The following is a 19,459-nucleotide window of genomic DNA, read 5'->3' as shown; positions in this document are numbered from 1 at the left end:
GCGGAGATGAATAAGCAGAACGTGCTTGTTATGCAAAGCAACAACGCTTGCAGCTTTTCAGGAGAACATCGCCTCATCACAGCAGTCGTTAGTTTGACCGGTCGCAGGTAGAGTGGACTTGAATGTAGACTAGACTAGAATATGATCAGCGTCCTGGTGAGCAAAATCATGTCGGCTGCTGCTTACTGCATGATTCATTGAGTGGAGGTCAAACTCCAGAAGAGCGGATGATGGACTACTCAACGAGCCAGTGCGATAAGGGGGACAAAGGAGAGATTCTGCAGCAGGATCGTTGATATTATTTCTTCTTCATCGATTATGACTTGACTATTATTTACTTTTTCTTTCTACTCTCGTGGTAAATATTGAGTTATTATTTTCCGTTTCATCACCGTTAGGCCGAGGCTAAATAAACAGTGTCGAGGAGTCCATCAGACACCGAACGAATCGCTCATTTGCCATGGTTCAGCTGGCAGTTGCTTGCCCGGCATTTGCACTTCAGCCAGCTGTTCTGGACATTTTCCCGGAGCCGAGTGCTCATCCTCTGGTTGACAATTCAAAACCCTCCATGAGGCGATAAGTTCGACGTAAGTGTGAGTTGTCATGGTGTGATTTGGGGAGGCCCGGCCCAAGCTCCGCCTGACTATTGCGGTTGATCTTCGCTATCTCTCCTCCACTAGTGCCTACATCCCCGAACGTCATCCTTCCCTCCGGCACTTCAGCAAACCCTCCGCATTTGTTCCCCCGACACACTTGTTGTGCTGGTGTCTGTCCCAGGAGCAAGGCATCTCTCAACTCCCCGATCGTCTCTTTCTTATCCTTGTTGCCTTATTATGTTTTTGCTCAGATGACAGTTGCCATCTTCAAATGAGCCCCCGCCGGCTCCTTTGCCCCCCCACAAAATGGCCTACTTCTTGCCGTCGTTCTTCCAAAAGCGATTGCTCCGATATGCGTTATCTCGTCTCGGCCTTGTCGATACAGAGGCCCTTGACCTGGACAGCCTGGGTATCCGCTGGGGACAACGAAGTACCGTGGAACTACGAGATATTGGGTTGAGGCTGGATGTAAGTGCACTAATCGTGCCCCCGATGAGCTTAGCTAGCTTCCCTGGCTCTCAATCCGCTGCTGTTCCCCGCTGGGTTCTCGGACATCCGGCATGTGCTAATGAGAAAACTTTATATTGAAATAGAAATTAGCTACGCTTCTTCACCTTCCCCCTTCAAGTGAGCTCGTCAGCGCCCGGGTTCGTTTCCTGAAGATCACCGTCCCCGCGGATATCTACAGCAGCGGCATCATCTGCCAGGCCAGCGGCATCGACGTCCATCTGAGACTACTTTCCGACGACTCTCGCCATGCTGGACAAGGCGACAGATCAACGGGGTCTGGCTCTGGCCATGACCCTGCCCCCGATCCGATCATCCCTAATCCGACCGACCTCGCTCAATCGTTCCTCCAGGCTGAACCAAAGGAGGAAAAGGAAGAACTGAAGGCTGCCATATCATCTCAATCTCAGGTCCTTCACCGTACACCCACATCAGGCAGTGATGATGAAGAGGAGCTTGGCTACGGCAATGAGGGCGTCTCGTTGCCGAGTTTCGTCGCTGCGTTCCTCAAAGGTGTCGCAGACCGTCTGCAGGTCCAGGTGGATGACATCTCCATCCGAGTCGATATGGAGACGAAACAGGATGCACCACTAAAGAGGCAACCGGAAGATAAGCCTGACTTGGTCACGGGGTTACTGACTGTTGGACAAGTCAAAGTGGATGCTGTGTCTTCGCCATCGAGCGAGGATGAGACTTCCTCACGGAACCAGCGACGGTTGATCTCGTTGTCCGACATCAACGTCGCCTTGGTGTCGGAGCCTGTCGTTTTCTCTAATTACTCAAGGTTCACTGTCCCGATATCTCCAGAGATCACGTCTCCAGAGAGTCCTTTGCAGCCAAAGCCGAGCCCTCCCCCAAGCCATGTTTCGTCCCCGCCATCGGAGCACGCGTCTGAAGAGGACACCGCACTGGACTTGACAAGGTCGATACTGTTTGAGCCATCTCGTGGACTATCAGAATCAAAGATAATAGAACAATATGCGCCCGAACATGCGCCCGAGATGGAAGGATCTGTGTGCACCTACGACGGCAGATTTTCTGACGCCGACACGGAGGAGGAAACCAGGAGTTATGGTTACATGGGAGAGTCGCAGAACCTACCGGTTGACGATGAGATACTGGACAATCCTGCGTATCTTGATTCTGTGATCGATTCGCATCTTCATGATGATGAGCTCGATGGCACAGATCAGTTTTCACCGGAAGTCGGTCACCACATTTTGGGCAATGAAGATACCCCGCGCCTTCGGACACCAGAGTTGCACGCCGCCGGATCAGCATCACACTACAGTGATACACAGAATGCTATGATCCTTGCGCCTAGGTCACAGGTACCAGCTGTCGCTAGCCTCGCACAGGATCACCTACAACATCCTGAAGCGGTTGATGTTCCTACTCGACCAGCCTTGCTCGCAGTGGGGCCAGAGGTTACGCAAGATCCCCAGCCGTATGCCGATGACCAAACATCGCCTGTTACCTCTGTACCTCCTTCAGAAGCAAGTAGTTCAAGCTCAACATCTGGATCTTTCAACCAGGACGAGCTTTCCGAGTCAAGGCTCTTTTCTAACGAGGAGGCACAGAGTATGTACATGAGTGCCATAAGTCATGATTCTATGTCAAGAAGCTTCATGCCAAATATTCCCGGTGCCTGGGATTCCCCGGAATCCACGGTAGTTAGGGACTCACATGCTCATGTGCACCATGGAAGCGGGCCCGATGTACATCATATGGACCAGGGCCATGATGATGATGAGACTGCTGCCACCCCTAAACTAACACCGCAAGCAGGATTGCATATATCGCAGGAGTGCCTTATAGATGATTCTCCAGAGGCACAACATGAGCCCACCGACAAAGAACGTTCTCAGGATTTATCAGGCCTGAACAAGTTTTCTGACGTCGCAAGACGGTTCTTTAGCATCAACAAGGTCGTCATTTCCATACCTTCCGTGGATGAAGATGGTGACGGCGCAGATGACACCCCATCTGCGTCCTACACTGCAGAAGAAACTAGCGGCCTGGAGGAGACGACGGCATGCTTGCGTGATTCAGCAACTGAAGACTACTTTGTGCCTCCTGGCAGGAAGGCTTCTACACGAACTCGCAGTGATACGATTAGACCGGCCTCATACGGGCACGAGGGCGCCGAAAAAGCTTCTCGGCCTTCGCAGCATGATGGGCAGACACAGTCTAAGCGGAGCCCGAACGACTTGGAGGTTGAGATATTCTCCGCGGAACTCCAATTCGACATCGCCATCGGCTGGCTCGTGCTCAAGGTTGCACATAAGATTCTTAATGCTTTCAGCAATGACAGCGAGGTCAGCCAGGACATAAGTCAGCCGCCAGAGCAGAAGCGACAGGCTATCAAGTTGGCTCTTCGCAATCTTGCCATCAAATTTGTCGAGCATGTTCCAGGATATTCATACCCTGCCGAAATAGACAGCTCGCCATTCTTCGGTCTGCTACATAACGATATCTTATTGCAGACATGTCTGTCAGGCCTTGAAGCTCAGCTTTCGATTGACAAAGACATTACAAAGCTCCATCTGAATATCAAAGGCTTTAGTCTCGGGTTCGCCTCTGAACACTTAATATCGTTCAGCGAAAATTTCAAGATGCGCGATTCCGTGAGAGATGTCTTGTCAGCCGAGCAAGGGGATATCGATCTCTCTATCACAAAATCGCCTGATTCCACCACTGTAAACCTCATGACACTTCCTTTACAGCTAAATTTGAATATCCAGCGACTGGAAGAGGCCATAGGTTGGTTTGGCGGGCTGAGCACAATATTGGAACTTGGCAACTCGATCTCATCGGCTTCATCTCCCAAGGGGCCGAAGAAGGAGGCCCCGAAGCGTCCTCGTGGTGTGCACTTCGAAGAATTCCCTCCACCGGCAGCGAGTGAACGAACAGGCTCGGCGCCCTTGAAGGTAAATGTCAGGATCGGAGGGCTTGCAGCAGATGTGGTCGGAGAGACCCACTATGTCAGGCTGAGGACAACCGCTGCCAAGATCGTTAGCAGGTCTAGTGGCGTAGCGGTGCAGATAGACAAGGCCAAATTCACCGGCCCCTTGCCTCTGGACGATTCTCGGGACGCTCCAGCCAAGATTAACCTGACCGATATCAGGGTTGAGTACCGCTTTTCTCCGAAGGAAGAAGACTTGGACCGGCTACTTGGCTTAATCACTCCGTCTAAGGACAAGTACGACGAAGATGATGATATCATGTTAGATACGCTCTTCCGCCAGCGGAGGCAGGGTTCTGTACTCTGCGTTACGGTCTGTGGAGCACGGGTTGCTGTTTCTCGCACTACTGACCTCGACTCCATCTCCCAGCTGGCAGATGAACTGAGCCGACTGTCGAATGTCACAAAGTACCTACCAGAGGATGACAGGCCTGGTGTGCTGACCCTTGCACTGATGCGTGAACTTGAGGTTCAGGTACATATAGGTGGGCAGGTGGGGGAAATGAGCGCCGTTCTTCGGAATACCGAGCTAGCCTTTATAAGCCTGCCCTCACTCATTGCTGCGCAGCTGGGCTCCATAACTGTTGCTAGGAATAGGGACGAAGAGCTTGTCGGAGAAGCATCAGCAATTGGTCACAAACCCAGCTTAAGCCAGAGTCCACTCCCGGTCTTGATGGCTCGCTATATTGCTGATGAGATGGACCCCACGGTCAAAGTGAAGTTGCACAACTTCCGCGCAGAATATACACTCCCATCTATCATCGCCTTCCTCGGACTCAGTGAGGATATGACTACTGGGGATGTGGCTGCCAACATGGCAAGCTCCTTGGCCAACCTCGCAGAATTGCAGCCTCCACATCAGAACGTCCAACCGGAGAAAGAGGGCCGTTCTGACACCCCTTCAAAGCCTATCAAGTTGACCATTGACCTTCGAGACTGCGTGCTTGGTCTCAACCCACGCGGCACTGGTGCCAAAGGTCTCGTAGTTCTCACCAACGCCAAGTTTTCTGGTGCGATACATGATCCCGTGTCTTCTGATGCCACACTAGAGCTCCGGAAAGCGTCTCTCATGATCATAGATGATGTGGCAAATGTGGGATATGCGGACAATGTCCAAAGGCGAAGCTCAGCTCCTCCGCACAGCAATCAGGTGCAGTCTTTTATTGACCATGGCTTTGTGACGGTTTGCACGATTTCTTCAGCCACAGCTACGGTCAAGATAATGAAGCTGAGTGATGATGGGGCAAAGTCTCTCGATGTGGAGCTGAGGGATGATTTGCTGATCCTGGAGACTTGTGCCGACTCAACACAGACTCTCATAAGCATAGTTAATGGGCTCCAGCCTCCTACTCCCCCAAGCGCAGCTGCGAAGTACCGTACGGAAGTACTACCCATCCAGGATATGCTATCTTCTTTTACCGGAGATGCTTTCTTTACAGACATGCCGGAGCCACCCGAAACGACGGAGCCTGCTGATCAGGATCAGGAGGGACACCTGGAAGATGAGCGTGACTATGTCAGTGACTTTAAACATGTCAGCGCGGTCCCCGAACATGGATCTTTGACAGAGGGTATGATGGCGGGTTCGAACGAACTCCTAGATAGCTTTCACTCGCAGTACTATGTGTCATCGAGTATTTCCGAGCTGGACTTCCGAGAGGATCACTTTGCCCAAAAGTCTGCTGTTGGCGGTACAGCGCACCGCTGGGATTCTACTCAGAACACTTACGGACTCTCGGACGACTCCAAGCTTCAGAAGAGCCCGCTGAGGATCAGAGTCCGCGATGCACACGTGATCTGGAACTTATTCGATGGATACGACTGGCAGCGGACTAGGGATACTATATCGAAGGCTGTGAAGGACGTGGAGCGGAAAGCCATTGAACGACGTGCGCGTGCTGGCAGCCGAGCATCTCCCAGCTTTGACGAGGAAGAAGAGTCTGTGATCGGTGACTGCTTGTTCAACTCGATCTATATCGGTGTCCCTGCTAATAAGGATCCCCGCGACATCCGCAATGACATCAATCGCAACATCGACGACCTCGCGAGTGAAACGGGAAGCTACGCGACTACGACGACTGTCACAGGGGCCACGGTCCGGCAAAGCCAGTCGCCCTCGGTCCGTGGAAAGAAGCTGCGCTTGTCTCGAAGCAAGTACCATAAGATGACATTCGAACTCAAGGGAATATGTGCGGACCTGGTCGTATTCCCACCCGACTCCGGGGAAACGCAGAGCTCATTAGATGTTCGCATCAAAGACCTGGAGGTGTTTGATCATGTGCCTACTTCTACGTGGAAGAAATTCGCAACATATATGCACGAAGCGGGCGAGAAGGAGAGTGGGACAAGCATGATTCACCTGGAGATCTTGACTGTGAGACCGGTACCTCAGCTCGCTGCAACCGAAATCGTGCTGAAGGCGACAATACTCCCTCTGCGGTTACATGTTGATCAAGACGCTTTGGATTTTATTTGCCGCTTCTTCGAGTTCCGTGATGATTCAGCGCCGACTCCAACAGCTCCGAGCGATGTCCCATTTTTACAAAGAGTCGAGGTGAATGCCGTTCCTGTCAGACTTGATTTCAAGCCTAAGCGAGTCGACTACGCGGGACTCAGATCTGGCCGGACAACCGAGTTCATGAATTTCTTCATACTGGATGCAGCTGACATGACCATGCGACATGTCATTATCTACGGGGTGTCGGGCTTTGACAAGCTTGGACAAACGCTCAACGACATCTGGATGCCAGATATCAAGAGGAACCAGCTGCCTGGCGTGCTGGCCGGACTTGCTCCGATTCGGTCTCTCGTTAACGTGGGCGGAGGGGTGAAGGATCTCGTGGCGGTTCCTGTGCGCGAGTACCGCAAAGACGGTCGCCTTGTACGAAGCATCCAAAAAGGCGCATTATCCTTCGCGAAGACCACTTCGAACGAGCTCGTCAAGCTGGGTGCCAAGCTTGCTATCGGAACACAGACGGTCCTTCAAGGCGCCGAAGATATTCTCACTACCCCTAATGCATCGGGAGCTGGCGCAGAAGACGAGTACGCTGACGATGAAGAGGCGAAGAAGATCTCCCTGTACGCCGATCAACCCGTAGGGGTGGTCCAAGGTCTTCGCGGCGCATTCCGGGGGCTGGAGCGCGATCTGCTTTTGACACGGGATGCCATAGTTGCAGTGCCTGGCGAAGTCATGGAGAGCGGAAGCGCCAAGGCCGCCGCAAAAGCTGTCTGGAAGCGTGCTCCGACTGTGGTTCTTCGGCCTGCCATTGGTGTATCCAAGGCCGTGGGGCAGACGCTGCTGGGGGCTGGGAACACACTGGATCCTAGTAACCGGCGAAAGATGGAAGATGTAAGTCAATGCCATCAGTAGCTGACCGTATACTAACATGGTTGCAGAAATATAAACGCCATTAACGGCTTCGTCGCTGCATCATTGGCAGTGCTTCCGCGAGTTCTTCTGGGATGGTTTGGTGCATAATTGATTGGGACATCTACCGGAGCAGGTCACACATTCACCTGCGGGCAGGTCCGGTTACCTGCGACTGATTTAATGATGACTATGACGGATGATTCTTTGCTTAGCACTACTACCCCTTGAGTTTTTTTGATACAATGATGGCTTTTTAAGCATGATTGGTGTTGGATTTATATTGATATTTTGGGGATGTTTATGATTAAGATTGGTATTAGTTATTGAGGCAGGTAGACTGGATGTGAAATATGAATGCTAGATTATGCAGTGTATATTTGATCCGAGATTGTACGGAGTGTAGAGTTTGTTTAGCTGTAGACGTTCAATGCTATCAACAGTAAGTAGTGTGCAGCAGAATGAATACCTACTCAGCCACAACTGGGATCTAGTTGCTTGTTTGCTGACCTACCTGCATACCTGAATAGGAAGGTATGACTAGGTTCGAAGAGTATGCTAAGATAGTACTAGAAAATGGTTAATCATCCATGATGACACGAGCGTAACTCATTAGGTACTATACTTGCAGTTCTTCCACTAATTGTGGAGAACCATCCGATGGACCCTCTACACCCGATATGAAGATAATTCAGCCTCAAAGTAGATACCATTATGGAGAAACTAAATTATATGAGTCAATGCAATCTATAACAAAACAAACCACAAAACAACCCATCTGATCCAAGCAATCGACAACAAAACTCTGACCACAAACTCACATGAAGACATAAGTACCCAAACCAACCAACCAAAAAAAAAAAAAAAAAAAAAAAAAAAAAAAAAAGAAATTGACATCAAACAGATGATGGAGTAGTATAAACCTCCCCCTCCTGACAGTCCAAAAACGCCCAAATCAACAACACCCACCCTCCTGATTCACCCTCGACACCACTTCGCCGTCTGCGTCCACAACCCACCAAAGCAAAACCCCGGATGCATCACCGTCATAGCCGACGTAGCCAAGACAATCATCGCGCCCTCCAACACCATGAACTCCACCTCGTCGTTGGCAAGTTTACTATGGAATCCGCCTTTCAACTCGGCGACTCTGAATACGGAGCGGATGAAGATGGTTATTGTTGCGAGGGATAGACCTGTCCCATGATTCATGATTCCATTAGTCATACATAACCCTAAGAAGGTAAAAGAAACAGGATGGAATAAACATACCACCCAAGAAACCCCTCCACAACCTATTCCCTCTAATATCCCTCATCCTAGCATCCCCATTAAGTCTATAGAAATTCTTCTTCTTCCACACGCGGTAGGCAAACTCGCCACACAGACCCATAAACAACACCAGGGACACAACCTGACTAGCTAACCCCGCAATCATGATATTCACCCCTGTCTGGGCGAGATCCGCTTGGTCTGCGTCCGCGGTGGAGGTGATTGCGCCGCCGGCGGCTTGGAGGGTTAGGGAGATGAGGTCGCAGGTGATGAAGAGGTAGGTGTAGGTTTTTGGTTGGAGGAGGGAGAGGCCATAGTTTTTGGTGGCGCCGCAGTAGAGGGTTATGATTCGCGTGAGGCAGATGTAGATGGAAGCGGAGAGGAGGGCTGGTGCAATGGTTAAACATATCAGGTATCTATAGAGTTCAAGGTTAGGGTTCTTGTTAGTAGGTAGGCGTTGGGGTGGCGGATGTGAGAAAAGAGAATAGGAAGGGTGTGTACTCAAGGTAAGGAGTGAATCTGAACGGGTTATAGTGCATTTGAATACGCCCTACATAGCCGATTATCTCTAGGAGAAGACCGCCGGAGAGACCGGTGAGGTAGCCCCAGGTGCGGTAGCGGATTCCGAGGATGAGTTGGGCGATGAGGAGGGTGGTGAAGATGGCGGCGTAGATGATGTTGCCGGCGAGGGAGGGGATGTAGTTGATGTAGGCGGAGGAGAGAGGGCAGGTGGTGAGGGTGCAGTAGTCGGAGGGGGAGAGGGATGTTGTGCTGTTCGTCGTCGTGTTGGTCATGTTGATGTATAGTATATCGTGTGTAGTATAGTGAGTTATGGGTGTGGATGAATGAGTCAATTGAAGATGAAGATGGAGTAAATATATGGTATACAGCTGGCTCCCATCTTTCTCATATACAGCAACCTTTATACTAAGGACGATCCAAAAATATCCCATCCTTCATTAACCCTCTTGATTAGCCTCATTGGAATAAGCGAAGCCTAATTAAGGCCCCCAGTATACCCCCAATCCTTTCACCAAGCCATGTGCCTCAGATCAGATTAGTTTAAGTGTCATAGTCACTGGTAAGCAACAACTCAACAAAATTCCCATCTTGGAGCACCTCGGAATGAACCGAGAGGGAATATCACTGGCGAAGAGGAAAAGTAATAGCCACGATGGATGAGCTTCAGTTGAGCACCGCCTCGTTGCCAAGAGAGGGATTCATATTGTAGTTAATTCATATAGGAATAGGGTTGGGCGGACATGGACACGGACACGGACGGATACGGATACGGATACGGACTTTTATAGTGAGATGGGATGGATACGGAGAATGTATATCCACTTCTCGTGGGGCTGCTATTTCTGTTAGGGTTGAACTAGATATAGGATGAGGCTGTCTTGAAACTGTGATTAGGGACAGCCGTTGCGGGCTCATTTGATCCTTTGGTCATTGATGATCATCAGGATCAGAGGATTAGGATATGGGTTTAGATATGTCTAGATGATGCTGACCAATTTCTCACAATCTTCTACTCTTGTTCAAGTCACGAGTGTATGGTGAAATCTCTCTTCACCTCGCATCATCTGCACAATGACTCCCCGCTCAACACTCAAGACCATTCGCAATCATATCCTGCACCAAGCTGCACGCTGCCACGCTTCTCTTCCACACATTTCCCTAGCACCCAGACTCCAAATCATAGTCACCAAGGCCCGCCAGGGTCCCTTTATCTGCTGTCTCAGCTTCTACCTCCTCTCGACTGGTCTCTCATGGCTCATCTCAACAATACAATTCTCCTCTCAATTACACGCTCACACCCTCTCTTCTGATATCCTTTACGCATATGAAACACCACCTTCAAAAATCACCACAAAACCATACCACTGGGCACCTCCACCATCATCACCTCTTAATATCACCTCTCCCTCATCCATTCCCCCCATCATCCACCGCATATGGCGCGGTGACCTCACCAAGTCCATCCCCGAAGAATACATCAACGCCAGCACCTCCTGCCACGTCCAGAACCCCACATACGAGCAATACATCTGGACCGACACAACATCTCGTCAGTTCATCGAGGCATACTTTCCCTGGTTTGCACCCATATACAATGACCACCTTCTCCCTATGCAGCGCGTCGACGTGCTACGGTACTTCCTCCTCTGGCATTACGGGGGCGTGTACCTGGACCCTGAGATTGGGTGCCAGTGGACGTTGGACTCCTTGTTAATGGGTACAGAGCAAGATGGCAAGGTGCTGCTGCCTCAGCACTGGCCGTACGGGGTCGGAAATGAGTTCATCGCGAGTAAGCCGAACCATCCGTTTGTGATCAAGGTGGCGTTGAGTGTGCATGAGCATCGATGGGGATTTGTGCCGGCGTATGCTATGGCTTTTGTGAGTGCGGGGGCGGTGTTGGTGAGTCGGGTGCTGGGAGTGTGGTTGTCTGCTGTTGGGGGTGGAGTAGGCATTGTGCCCGGGAATATGTATGAGGGGACTGAAGAGGCAGTCTTTATGAGGTTTGTCGAGAGGCCACGTGGTGATGAGGTTGCAGTGTCGGAGTGGTTCTTTGGGAATTGGGTGGGTTGGTGTGCGGCTGGGATTGCGCTTGGGGTGATGGGGTTGGTGGTGTTTGGGGTGAGGAGGGAGCCGAGGAAGCAGGGGTATACTCCGGTGTAGATAGCTATTGATGAAATTGGACTGTATTGAATAAAGCTTAAATGGGATTACTTTTGTCTTGACTGAGATAAGTGGCAGTGATTCATCGCTCAGCGCAAGCGCTGCTCAGACGCCTTCGTGTACTCCATCCAGTCAACGAGGATCTCATCAATTGTTGCGTCAGGAAAGAAACCAGGCCATTGCATATCGTATACTTCGCGGGGTATCACTGCATAGTCATTTAATCCATCCAGTGGCAGCTGCGCGGATTCAAGGTGATTGTTCTCAGCTCCGGATGGGCTCATGTTACTAGGTTGTACTGGAGGCTGAAAGGAATCACTCTTCTGTCTTGGTAACATCCGATTTTCAAACCACCACTGAACTCGCTTCAGACGCTGTTCATAGTGGTAGAACACATCCCGGTCACCGGAGGCATCCATACTAGACGTAACCAGTGCCTGCATGCGAAGGATGCACCGACTAAGCATGCTGGATATGTCTAATGCACGGCACAACTCCGCCGTGTGAGGCTGTATCGAAGGCTCCGACGCTGCCACAACAAGTTTGCTGGCAAGAGTCAGCGCGAAGCCAATCTGAATCCATATGGCGTTGTTGAACGCCATTTCACTGCGCAACGGGAGGCAGACGTAGTAGTCAAGTAGAGCTTTGGCCGCAACGAGACCCATCCGGAGAGCCTCGATCTGAAATGAAACTTCACGTCTTGGGCTCTGTGTACTGGGCTTATTATCGAACAAACTGATCTGGCAAAGATACAGTTCGGCCGTATAGTATTGCATGAAAAGGATATCTGTGTCATCAGTATCTTGATGAAGTCCACCATAAGCTGCTTACTTACTGTTCTCATGCAACGGACACGGTAGACTAGCCCGATATTGCTCCAGCTCTAGTTTCATCCCACGAAAAGAACGCTCACTGCTTGAGCCAGGACCGTGGGTCCCTAGAATGTTCTGTGCTGAGATAGAAGTGATCTTCTCCGAAAGCCGTTGAAGCTGCACTATATGGAGTAGGTGCTGGTCGGAGGCATACTCGGCATCTGTGGCCAAGTGCTTGCAGCATTCATCAAAATATGGCATGTACGAAAAGGTGCACTGCTTGTGTAGGATTTGCGAAACGCTACGAGCCGTTAACTCTAGTACTAACATGTAAAAGCTATCCTTACCTCGATGAAAAAAAGAAAATTCCGAGAACGGCCCGTCTCTCATCATGCCCCCAAGACACCGACTCTTTGTGTTCTTCCGGATTAAAGTTCACTCGAGTCCTCCAGAGCCGATATTCAGGCGCGCGATCCAATTGCAGGTCCGTGATAATGCTGATCGCAAGATGCAGATATTGCGAGAACCGGCGTGGCCGTGAATGATATTGACACCTAGACCTGTCAGTTCAGCATACAAACATAGACTATCAGGCGTACCATGCAATGTGGACTAGCAGCCCTTGCAGCACCTCGAATGAGACTGGTCCATCGAAGATCATGCAGTCGCTAATCTTCTTCTTCACCTCTTTTTCGAGCATACGCTGCAGAGGCATGTTGTCATACAGAGTAGCCGTCAAGATGGTAAGGAAAAGAAACGGCTTGTCTCTCCTGAGGCTCTCAGCAGAGGTCTGTGGTGGGATGACTACGAATGGACAATGAGGCATAAGCGTCGCGCGGAATTTATTCAGCAGCATATTGGCGGCGCCCACGGTAAGCAAGCCTTTGTCAATGGCATCTTTGGATTGTGATGCAGTGCTTGCAGGACTTTCCTCGGTTGTGCTGCTATTTCTCTAGAATACGGTTAGTCTCTGCATAGCGAATGGAGAGTGTTGTACGCACCGGGAGTGGGCATACCGACGTCGCTAGCAACTGGTCGACTTTGGCTTCGAGTAGATCGATCCTCCTTTCGCGCGATGAGAAGACGAACTACATGGTTCCGAGGTTCGCAACTCACTTGTCCTTGCTATCTCTCTTGATCCCTCCATTTGTGCTTCGAGACTCTGGGAAATGACACTCTTTCCCTAGGCGTTCGCATCTAGACCTAGTAAGCCAACCAAACAATCAGCTGCTCAGACAAGCTCACCGATCGCAGCTCCCGGTAGCCCCGTGGCGGATGCACCGTATCTTGGCCCTGGCACAATTCTGACATGTCCTTACTGAGCCGTTAGAATACCGGCCCCTGGGACGGGAAAGCTCAGATTGGATCAAGTGAGCCATCACAGATGGAGATTTCCGCGTCAGCGCTGCATTCGATAGATCCGACGGTCAACCGATGATCTTGAAAGCCTGCAGGGAGTCGAGCGATCCATTCGAGTTCCGTGCGCAAAACCGAGCGAGATGACAAGGGGAGCTGGATGGAATGGGACCATGTAGACCCCAGCCATGGAGATTAAAGCAGATTAGCTCGAGTCCACCGAGGCGAAGCGAAGCTGGCAGATGCGGGGCGGGAGTTTGTACCCGCCAGCCACACTAATGCCGCCCGGTCACGTCCACTGCCTCTTGGCGCGTCAGCTCCCTTCCTCTCTCTCTGCTGTAAGTACCGGTTTGCATTGAGTTCGAGCACTTTGCCTGAGCTTTGTTTAGAAACTACCAAGTATATCAATCTGAGACGACTGGTTGTCGCGATCAGACTTCGAGGCCGTGGGATGTACCGAATCCGTGATGCTTCCTTCCATGGTTCCTCGCAGATATACTCTCTCACCAAGTGGGTCCAGTGCCAGTGCACCAGCGCATTTAGACCTTGAGTACGAATTGGCTTCTTTGTCTGAGCTGTTGCTCGTGTTGGGAACCACCATCCAATCATCGAAGCCAACCTGAGCGAAGAATGACGCTTCCATTCGATTGAAGCTATCGCGCATGGATATGCTCGGAACTGCCTACTGCTGCTGTGCCGGTTCCTCGGCCGGCGGGCATGACAGGGCACCAATCAGTGACTGATTTATCGCGAGAAATCCTGTTCCTAGATGCTCTCGGCAATGTTCATGTAAAAGGGATGTAGCTCAAGGTTCCGGGATGATGGTTCCATGTATCCTCTCCGGGCCACTAATCATCTGCAAGCCCGGCTATGGCTTACTTTCTATATATGATTCAATATCGAAAGAGGAAAGACGTGCGCATAGTTAGCCTTACTTAGTTTACTAGCAGTCACGATACAGTCCCTAGCCCACTGCGTTATTGAGCCGCGGAGATGACTTGGCGAGCGAATGGCTAGACTAACTCACCGTTCACTCTACTATGTACGGAGTAGCTACTGACTTATGCATGACAGCCTTCGGGGTGACTATATGAGTACAGGCGCATCAGACGACAGAATAAACTTCCCCAGGCGTGCTATATTAATCGCCGCTTTCAACAGTCAAGTAAATCCAGGGGCTAATTGCATGAGGTCATCTGGAGCTCATAGATCCGGAGAAATCTAGATTGCGAGAACGCGAAGACGACTCCATGTCTAGATCTGGTCTGGCGACAAGGCAAAGGTGATGCGATTCGTATCTGCTGCCCAATCCATGGCACAATCCATCCATGGTTCTGGAGTATGGCTCGGAGTAGAGTTTGTAGAAGACATGGATGTGATGGCAATATCAGTATCACGGAGAAGAATCCCACTTGCCGTGAAGTCCATGCTGACAGGATTGGTGCGGTAATCTGTTCTGAATACCATAACTGGTGACATGAAAGCTAGCTTCTCAAGATATGGTGAAGGACGAAGTGTGTAGAGAGGCTAGTGCATCATTGGGGGTTATTCTGTGACGCTGTAAATTGTATAGCCAATTATAGACCTTGAATACAAAATATCTTGTCCCACCAGTCAATGATTATTACTTACTAAGGAGGTAGTCACACAGCGATGGCTCAGTCTAGGCCTTGGGAGCAAAGTAGGTCTTCTGCACTGCGTCGTAATCTGGGGTCTGCGGGAATGTTCCACCAAGTTGCCTGGCATTTTACTAAGGAGATCACGAGATAGGTACGAAGCTCCTGAGACACGATAAGGCGTACCGCAGCTATCAGAGTGCTCTGTGAAACATTGGCAGGTACAGGGCTCTACAAGGACGATCTTGGTGACGTTTCCACCCTTGCAGTATCGGTCAACGTAGTTCAATGGAGAGTGGTTTCCTCTCGTGGCTTATGAGATGGCGGTCTTGGCTTTGTTGGTGAGAGAATGCCACGCTACAATCGGTTGGCCGAACGGAGAAAATCCGCCCTCGGTGCTAAAATAGTATTCTGGCACCGACGTTGTAAAATGGGAATCCCTCGATGGTTCTGGGGATTGACCCTAATTAGTTTATCGAGTTGTTTGCGGCACCCCAAGCAACCTTAAAGGACTGTACTATCGAATGGCGATAGAAGTCAGCAGGTGTTGGGAACGAGACAGAGTCTGGAACGGGAACACAGTTGGTTAGTAGTAAAGTTCGGCGGAGTGGATCAGACACCGTCAGCCTCATTGAATTGAGAGGGAACCATCGTAGCCACATATGATGTATGGAAAACTCAAATGGTGGACGGATTGGACGTATAGCATGGCTCGGTTCAGAAGGGTGGTGAGCTGAGGATGCCTAGTGTGACTGGACACATGAACTACGGAGAGGAGCAGAGCAGATGGAATGAATGGGCGAAGCAGGCAAATATAGAAGCGGACTGACTTGAATGCGCCCGAGTTTTGAAACAGATGAGTTGACCACGTTGATTGGCAGCCGGGACGATGATCGGGGAAAAGGCTGCGGACGAATGGGTGGCCCGGATGGCATATCTCAAACCACCGGGATGGGAAAGGGTTGAAACAGGATCTTCAAGGAATGTAGATTGGTTTAGTTGGTTACTCGGGAAGGGGGGGTGCTGAGGTCATTCGGAAGGATTATGTCTCGAGAAGGAGGCAAGGGGAAGGAAGAAGGAGGCAGAGAACGAGTAAGTCAAGGAGGAAAAAAAAAGAAGGGAGAAAGACTGTAAGATGGGGATGTGCAAGTTGGAAGTGAATGATGACTCTCTCTCTCTCGGTCGGAGTTGTCCCGTCCAAGAGGGAGAGATGGCTGGATGGATGCTTTTGGATACTTTTGATTTTCTGGTTCTCACACCCACCCGTCCATCCATCCATCCACACCCACTCTCTCTCTCTTCTCTCTGGTGTCCTTCTCCTACTTGATTCTACAACGGTAGAACAATAGAGTGGTAAGTACCACCGTCGTACTTTGCAGGGAGGGATGGGGCAGTGGATCCCCTCCCACACAGTCAGAAATACTACTAGCCACGCAGTTGATGCCCAAGTGGGCTGGACTGGTCATGTTTTTGAGACTGAAAACGGAGCCATCGCCTTGATTGGCTGCGATGCACGTCAACTGCAGCTTGACCTGGCAGTCAAGTGACGCTGCTGTGCTTTTAGTTGTGTTTTCTGTCTGTCTGTCTGTCTGTCTGGTCTTTCATCAGCCCATGGCCGAGTCTGTCTGTCTGTCTGTCGGTTCTGTTCAAAGGGTCTTCGTTATTACTGTCGACCTACTTACCTTACCTCCAACTTACCCTACTTACCATTTTCTTTCGCACGGCCATTCTCAGATTGCCGGGTGCGATCAAGTAACTACCACAACTCCTACTTAACTTACTTCCTACTATACTTTCATTGTATTGTGTTACATCTCCTGCTTACTACTTCTTACTATTACTCCTTCCTACCTACTTCTACTCTATACTTCTTACCCAATCCAGTCAATTGAGACACCCTGTCTCGCTTTCATTTAACTCCCCTTTGCTCTGCCGTCACATCAACGTGCAGGAAAAATGCTAATAGCACCGTTGCCCTGCTACTACATATGACAAAACACCCTGTGTGGGTGTTCAAAAAATAATTAATATCCCCCCCAAAAATACACCAACAAATAAAACAATCCAATTGTGCTCAATGCAACCTCGCAAAATCCCCGGGTGGTCCTCTTTCTCGTTTCATTCTTAACCTTCATCCGCTGGTTCTCAGGTACTACTACTTTCCACCTTCTCCTTTAAGCATCAACAACCGGGTTCGGCGATGCCTGGCGTGGCCATAACCATGGATGTCTGGTCCTCGGGCCATGGATCTATACACCAACAAGCCGCTATGAACTCAATCTCGACATCATCAATTCCCCCCGGTCTCGACCCTGACCCTCTACAGTTATCTACCACGAGTCCGGCCATGTGCCAGCCCGCATTTCCAGGAACATTGTCCCTCCACCACTATCGCAAACAACTCTCCGACAGCGACGCCTTTGCCTTTGACAGTCCAGAGGGACACATCTTGAAGCGCAAAAACGCTGCTATACACCTAAATCAGACCCCGATGTATCCGCATCATTCCGCGCATCCGTTCTCCGTGTCGTCTGCGGCATCGAGTCCTCCCCCGTTGTCCCCATCTTACTCGCCGAGCGCAATGAGTGAGCAGGGGCCAGAGAGTCTCCGGGGGTTTGCTTGTGAGTGACTATGGTTTCGCATGCGAAAGTGTCATAATGGATCAGAATGCTGACAACTATTCCAGTGTCGCCAAATGTAGAACTACATTCGTCGGACAGCCCGATATACTCTAGATCGAACCCTCACAGACTACTGGTAGGTGGTACCCCCGCAACAATTACTTATTTCCTATTCACATAGGTATATAGGACACATTTCGTGACAGATTGGAAAAATACCCGGACTCAAATCCAGACCAGGAAGGGTCCTTTCATAAGCACACCCGAACCCGCTCAGACTCAATCCTATTCAATATGAAAAATCGGACTGCAACCGTTATTGATCATGGCACATCATTCGAAATCGTCAATCCTCATGAATCCCTCAACTTTGCTCGAATAGTCTCGTTTATCGAGGATGTCGACGCTTATTCAGCTCGCGACTCGACCGGCCACCACCGGGAATCTTACATAGAGACGACTGAAGAGCGGCTGACGATATCTGAAGAAGATTACCTTCGGGCTATTGCACCATTGAGCCCAGCGCCAGAAGAAGATGAACAGAAAGTCCACGAAGAGCTCGTGGGCGATACTCCGCACCAGCCTATACCATCCATCTCCGAGCGCCTACAGAACAAAGACTCCGAAGACATGGAATCACGGTACTCACGATCCCCAAATTACACACAACGTCGGCCGCCACCATTGCGACCGAGGGCTTGGACCGATGAAAGCGATTTGGGGGAGCCGGGTTCCCCCATCCACGAAGACGGTGATTACCCGTCGCCAATGTCATATGCACGTCCATCGACGGCTCCGTTTCCAAGTGACGGACAAATGTACCCAACATCGCCAGTTTCACCCCTAGCAGGGTACTACGACATGAACCTCTGGCAGGGAGGTTCTCCCCTCCAAGACGGACCTGGCATACCCCATCCGCTATACTCGAACCCTCCGTCCCCCTACGCCAGCCCATCACCGTTCCCCTCGCCACACCAGACGCAAAAAATCCACATCCACCACAACATATCCAAACGCTCGCTCGAGAAACGCAAAAAGAACAACAAGGCCAATGCGGGGCCACTAAACCCGTTTAAACGGCTATACAGCATGTTTCGAAAGAAACGGCAGTAACCCGTCGGAAAACCACCCGCTTCTGCAGCAACACTCATTACGATACCCTCACCGCTCCTTCAGCTCCATCTGTCTTTTCTGATTTATTGCCCCCGCAGTAACTTCAGCTCTTGTTGATACTTTCGGCTCCGCCACTTTCTTTCTTATATGCTGCGGATCTGCTGCTCGCCTGCTTACCTGCCGTCTGGTCTGCATGTGCATATGCAGCATCCGTACATGCAGATATGCAGCCATGATTTCTTCGATTGCCCCATTTTATTGATTGACCGACTGATTGATTGATCGATACTTTATGAGCTATACGTATCCTTCCCGTCTACCCTCCCCATTGCTCTCCACTGTGGTTTTCCATCTCCGGGATGTTTTCCTTTGACAGGAAAATCCCGCGGGACTAAAGTTATCCTTTTCCATTGTTGATATTGAAGACTGGGTTTCATGACGCAATGCAAATAGATCTCTTTCTTGTCTTGTCTTGTCCGTTTTCCTTTTTTCTTCTTTTTTGTTATCGTGAACCGTTGCAAGCCTACATTCTGCTATGCTTCATCATGCTAT

General features: G+C 50.4%; 5 protein-coding genes across 5 annotated transcripts; 3 read left to right on the top strand and 2 right to left on the bottom strand.

Annotated features, from left to right (window-relative positions):
- Positions 1-1,669: 1,669 nt before the first annotated feature.
- On the top strand, positions 1,670-7,482 carry atg2 (putative autophagy regulatory protein Atg2; the record flags this gene model as incomplete). The annotated part of the gene is made up of 2 exons (XM_041691796.1): positions 1,670-7,417; positions 7,465-7,482. 2 exons carry the CDS (start codon positions 1,670-1,672, stop codon positions 7,480-7,482), a joined length of 5,766 nt encoding a protein of 1,921 aa, XP_041545245.1.
- A 931-nt stretch (positions 7,483-8,413) lies between these two features.
- On the bottom strand, positions 8,414-9,501 carry AKAW2_51823S (RTA1 domain-containing protein; the record flags this gene model as incomplete). The annotated part of the gene is made up of 3 exons (XM_041691795.1): positions 8,414-8,631; positions 8,708-9,123; positions 9,209-9,501. The coding sequence occupies 3 exons, from the start codon at positions 9,499-9,501 to the stop codon at positions 8,414-8,416; spliced, it is 927 nt and encodes a 308-aa protein (XP_041545244.1).
- A 799-nt stretch (positions 9,502-10,300) lies between these two features.
- AKAW2_51822A (glycosyltransferase family 32 protein) lies at positions 10,301-11,389 on the top strand (the record flags this gene model as incomplete). Its single annotated transcript, XM_041691794.1, has 1 exon — positions 10,301-11,389. One exon carries the CDS (start codon positions 10,301-10,303, stop codon positions 11,387-11,389), a length of 1,089 nt encoding a protein of 362 aa, XP_041545243.1.
- Positions 11,390-11,478: 89 nt separating this feature from the next.
- AKAW2_51821S (Zn(II)2Cys6 transcription factor) lies at positions 11,479-13,580 on the bottom strand (the record flags this gene model as incomplete). The annotated part of the gene is made up of 7 exons (XM_041691793.1): positions 11,479-12,176; positions 12,225-12,502; positions 12,549-12,755; positions 12,801-13,153; positions 13,203-13,266; positions 13,318-13,398; positions 13,447-13,580. The coding sequence occupies 7 exons, from the start codon at positions 13,578-13,580 to the stop codon at positions 11,479-11,481; spliced, it is 1,815 nt and encodes a 604-aa protein (XP_041545242.1).
- Positions 13,581-17,373: 3,793 nt separating this feature from the next.
- On the top strand, positions 17,374-18,907 carry AKAW2_51820A (oxidoreductase, short-chain dehydrogenase/reductase family; the record flags this gene model as incomplete). Its single annotated transcript, XM_041691792.1, has 3 exons — positions 17,374-17,794; positions 17,860-17,930; positions 17,984-18,907. The coding sequence occupies 3 exons, from the start codon at positions 17,374-17,376 to the stop codon at positions 18,905-18,907; spliced, it is 1,416 nt and encodes a 471-aa protein (XP_041545241.1).
- Between the last annotated feature and the right edge of the window lie 552 nt (positions 18,908-19,459).

Source organism: Aspergillus luchuensis, chromosome 5, assembly GCF_016861625.1.
Source record: "Aspergillus luchuensis IFO 4308 DNA, chromosome 5, nearly complete sequence".
NCBI lineage: Eukaryota > Fungi > Ascomycota > Eurotiomycetes > Eurotiales > Aspergillaceae > Aspergillus > Aspergillus luchuensis.
This window is presented reverse-complemented; position numbering and strand designations above follow the sequence as displayed.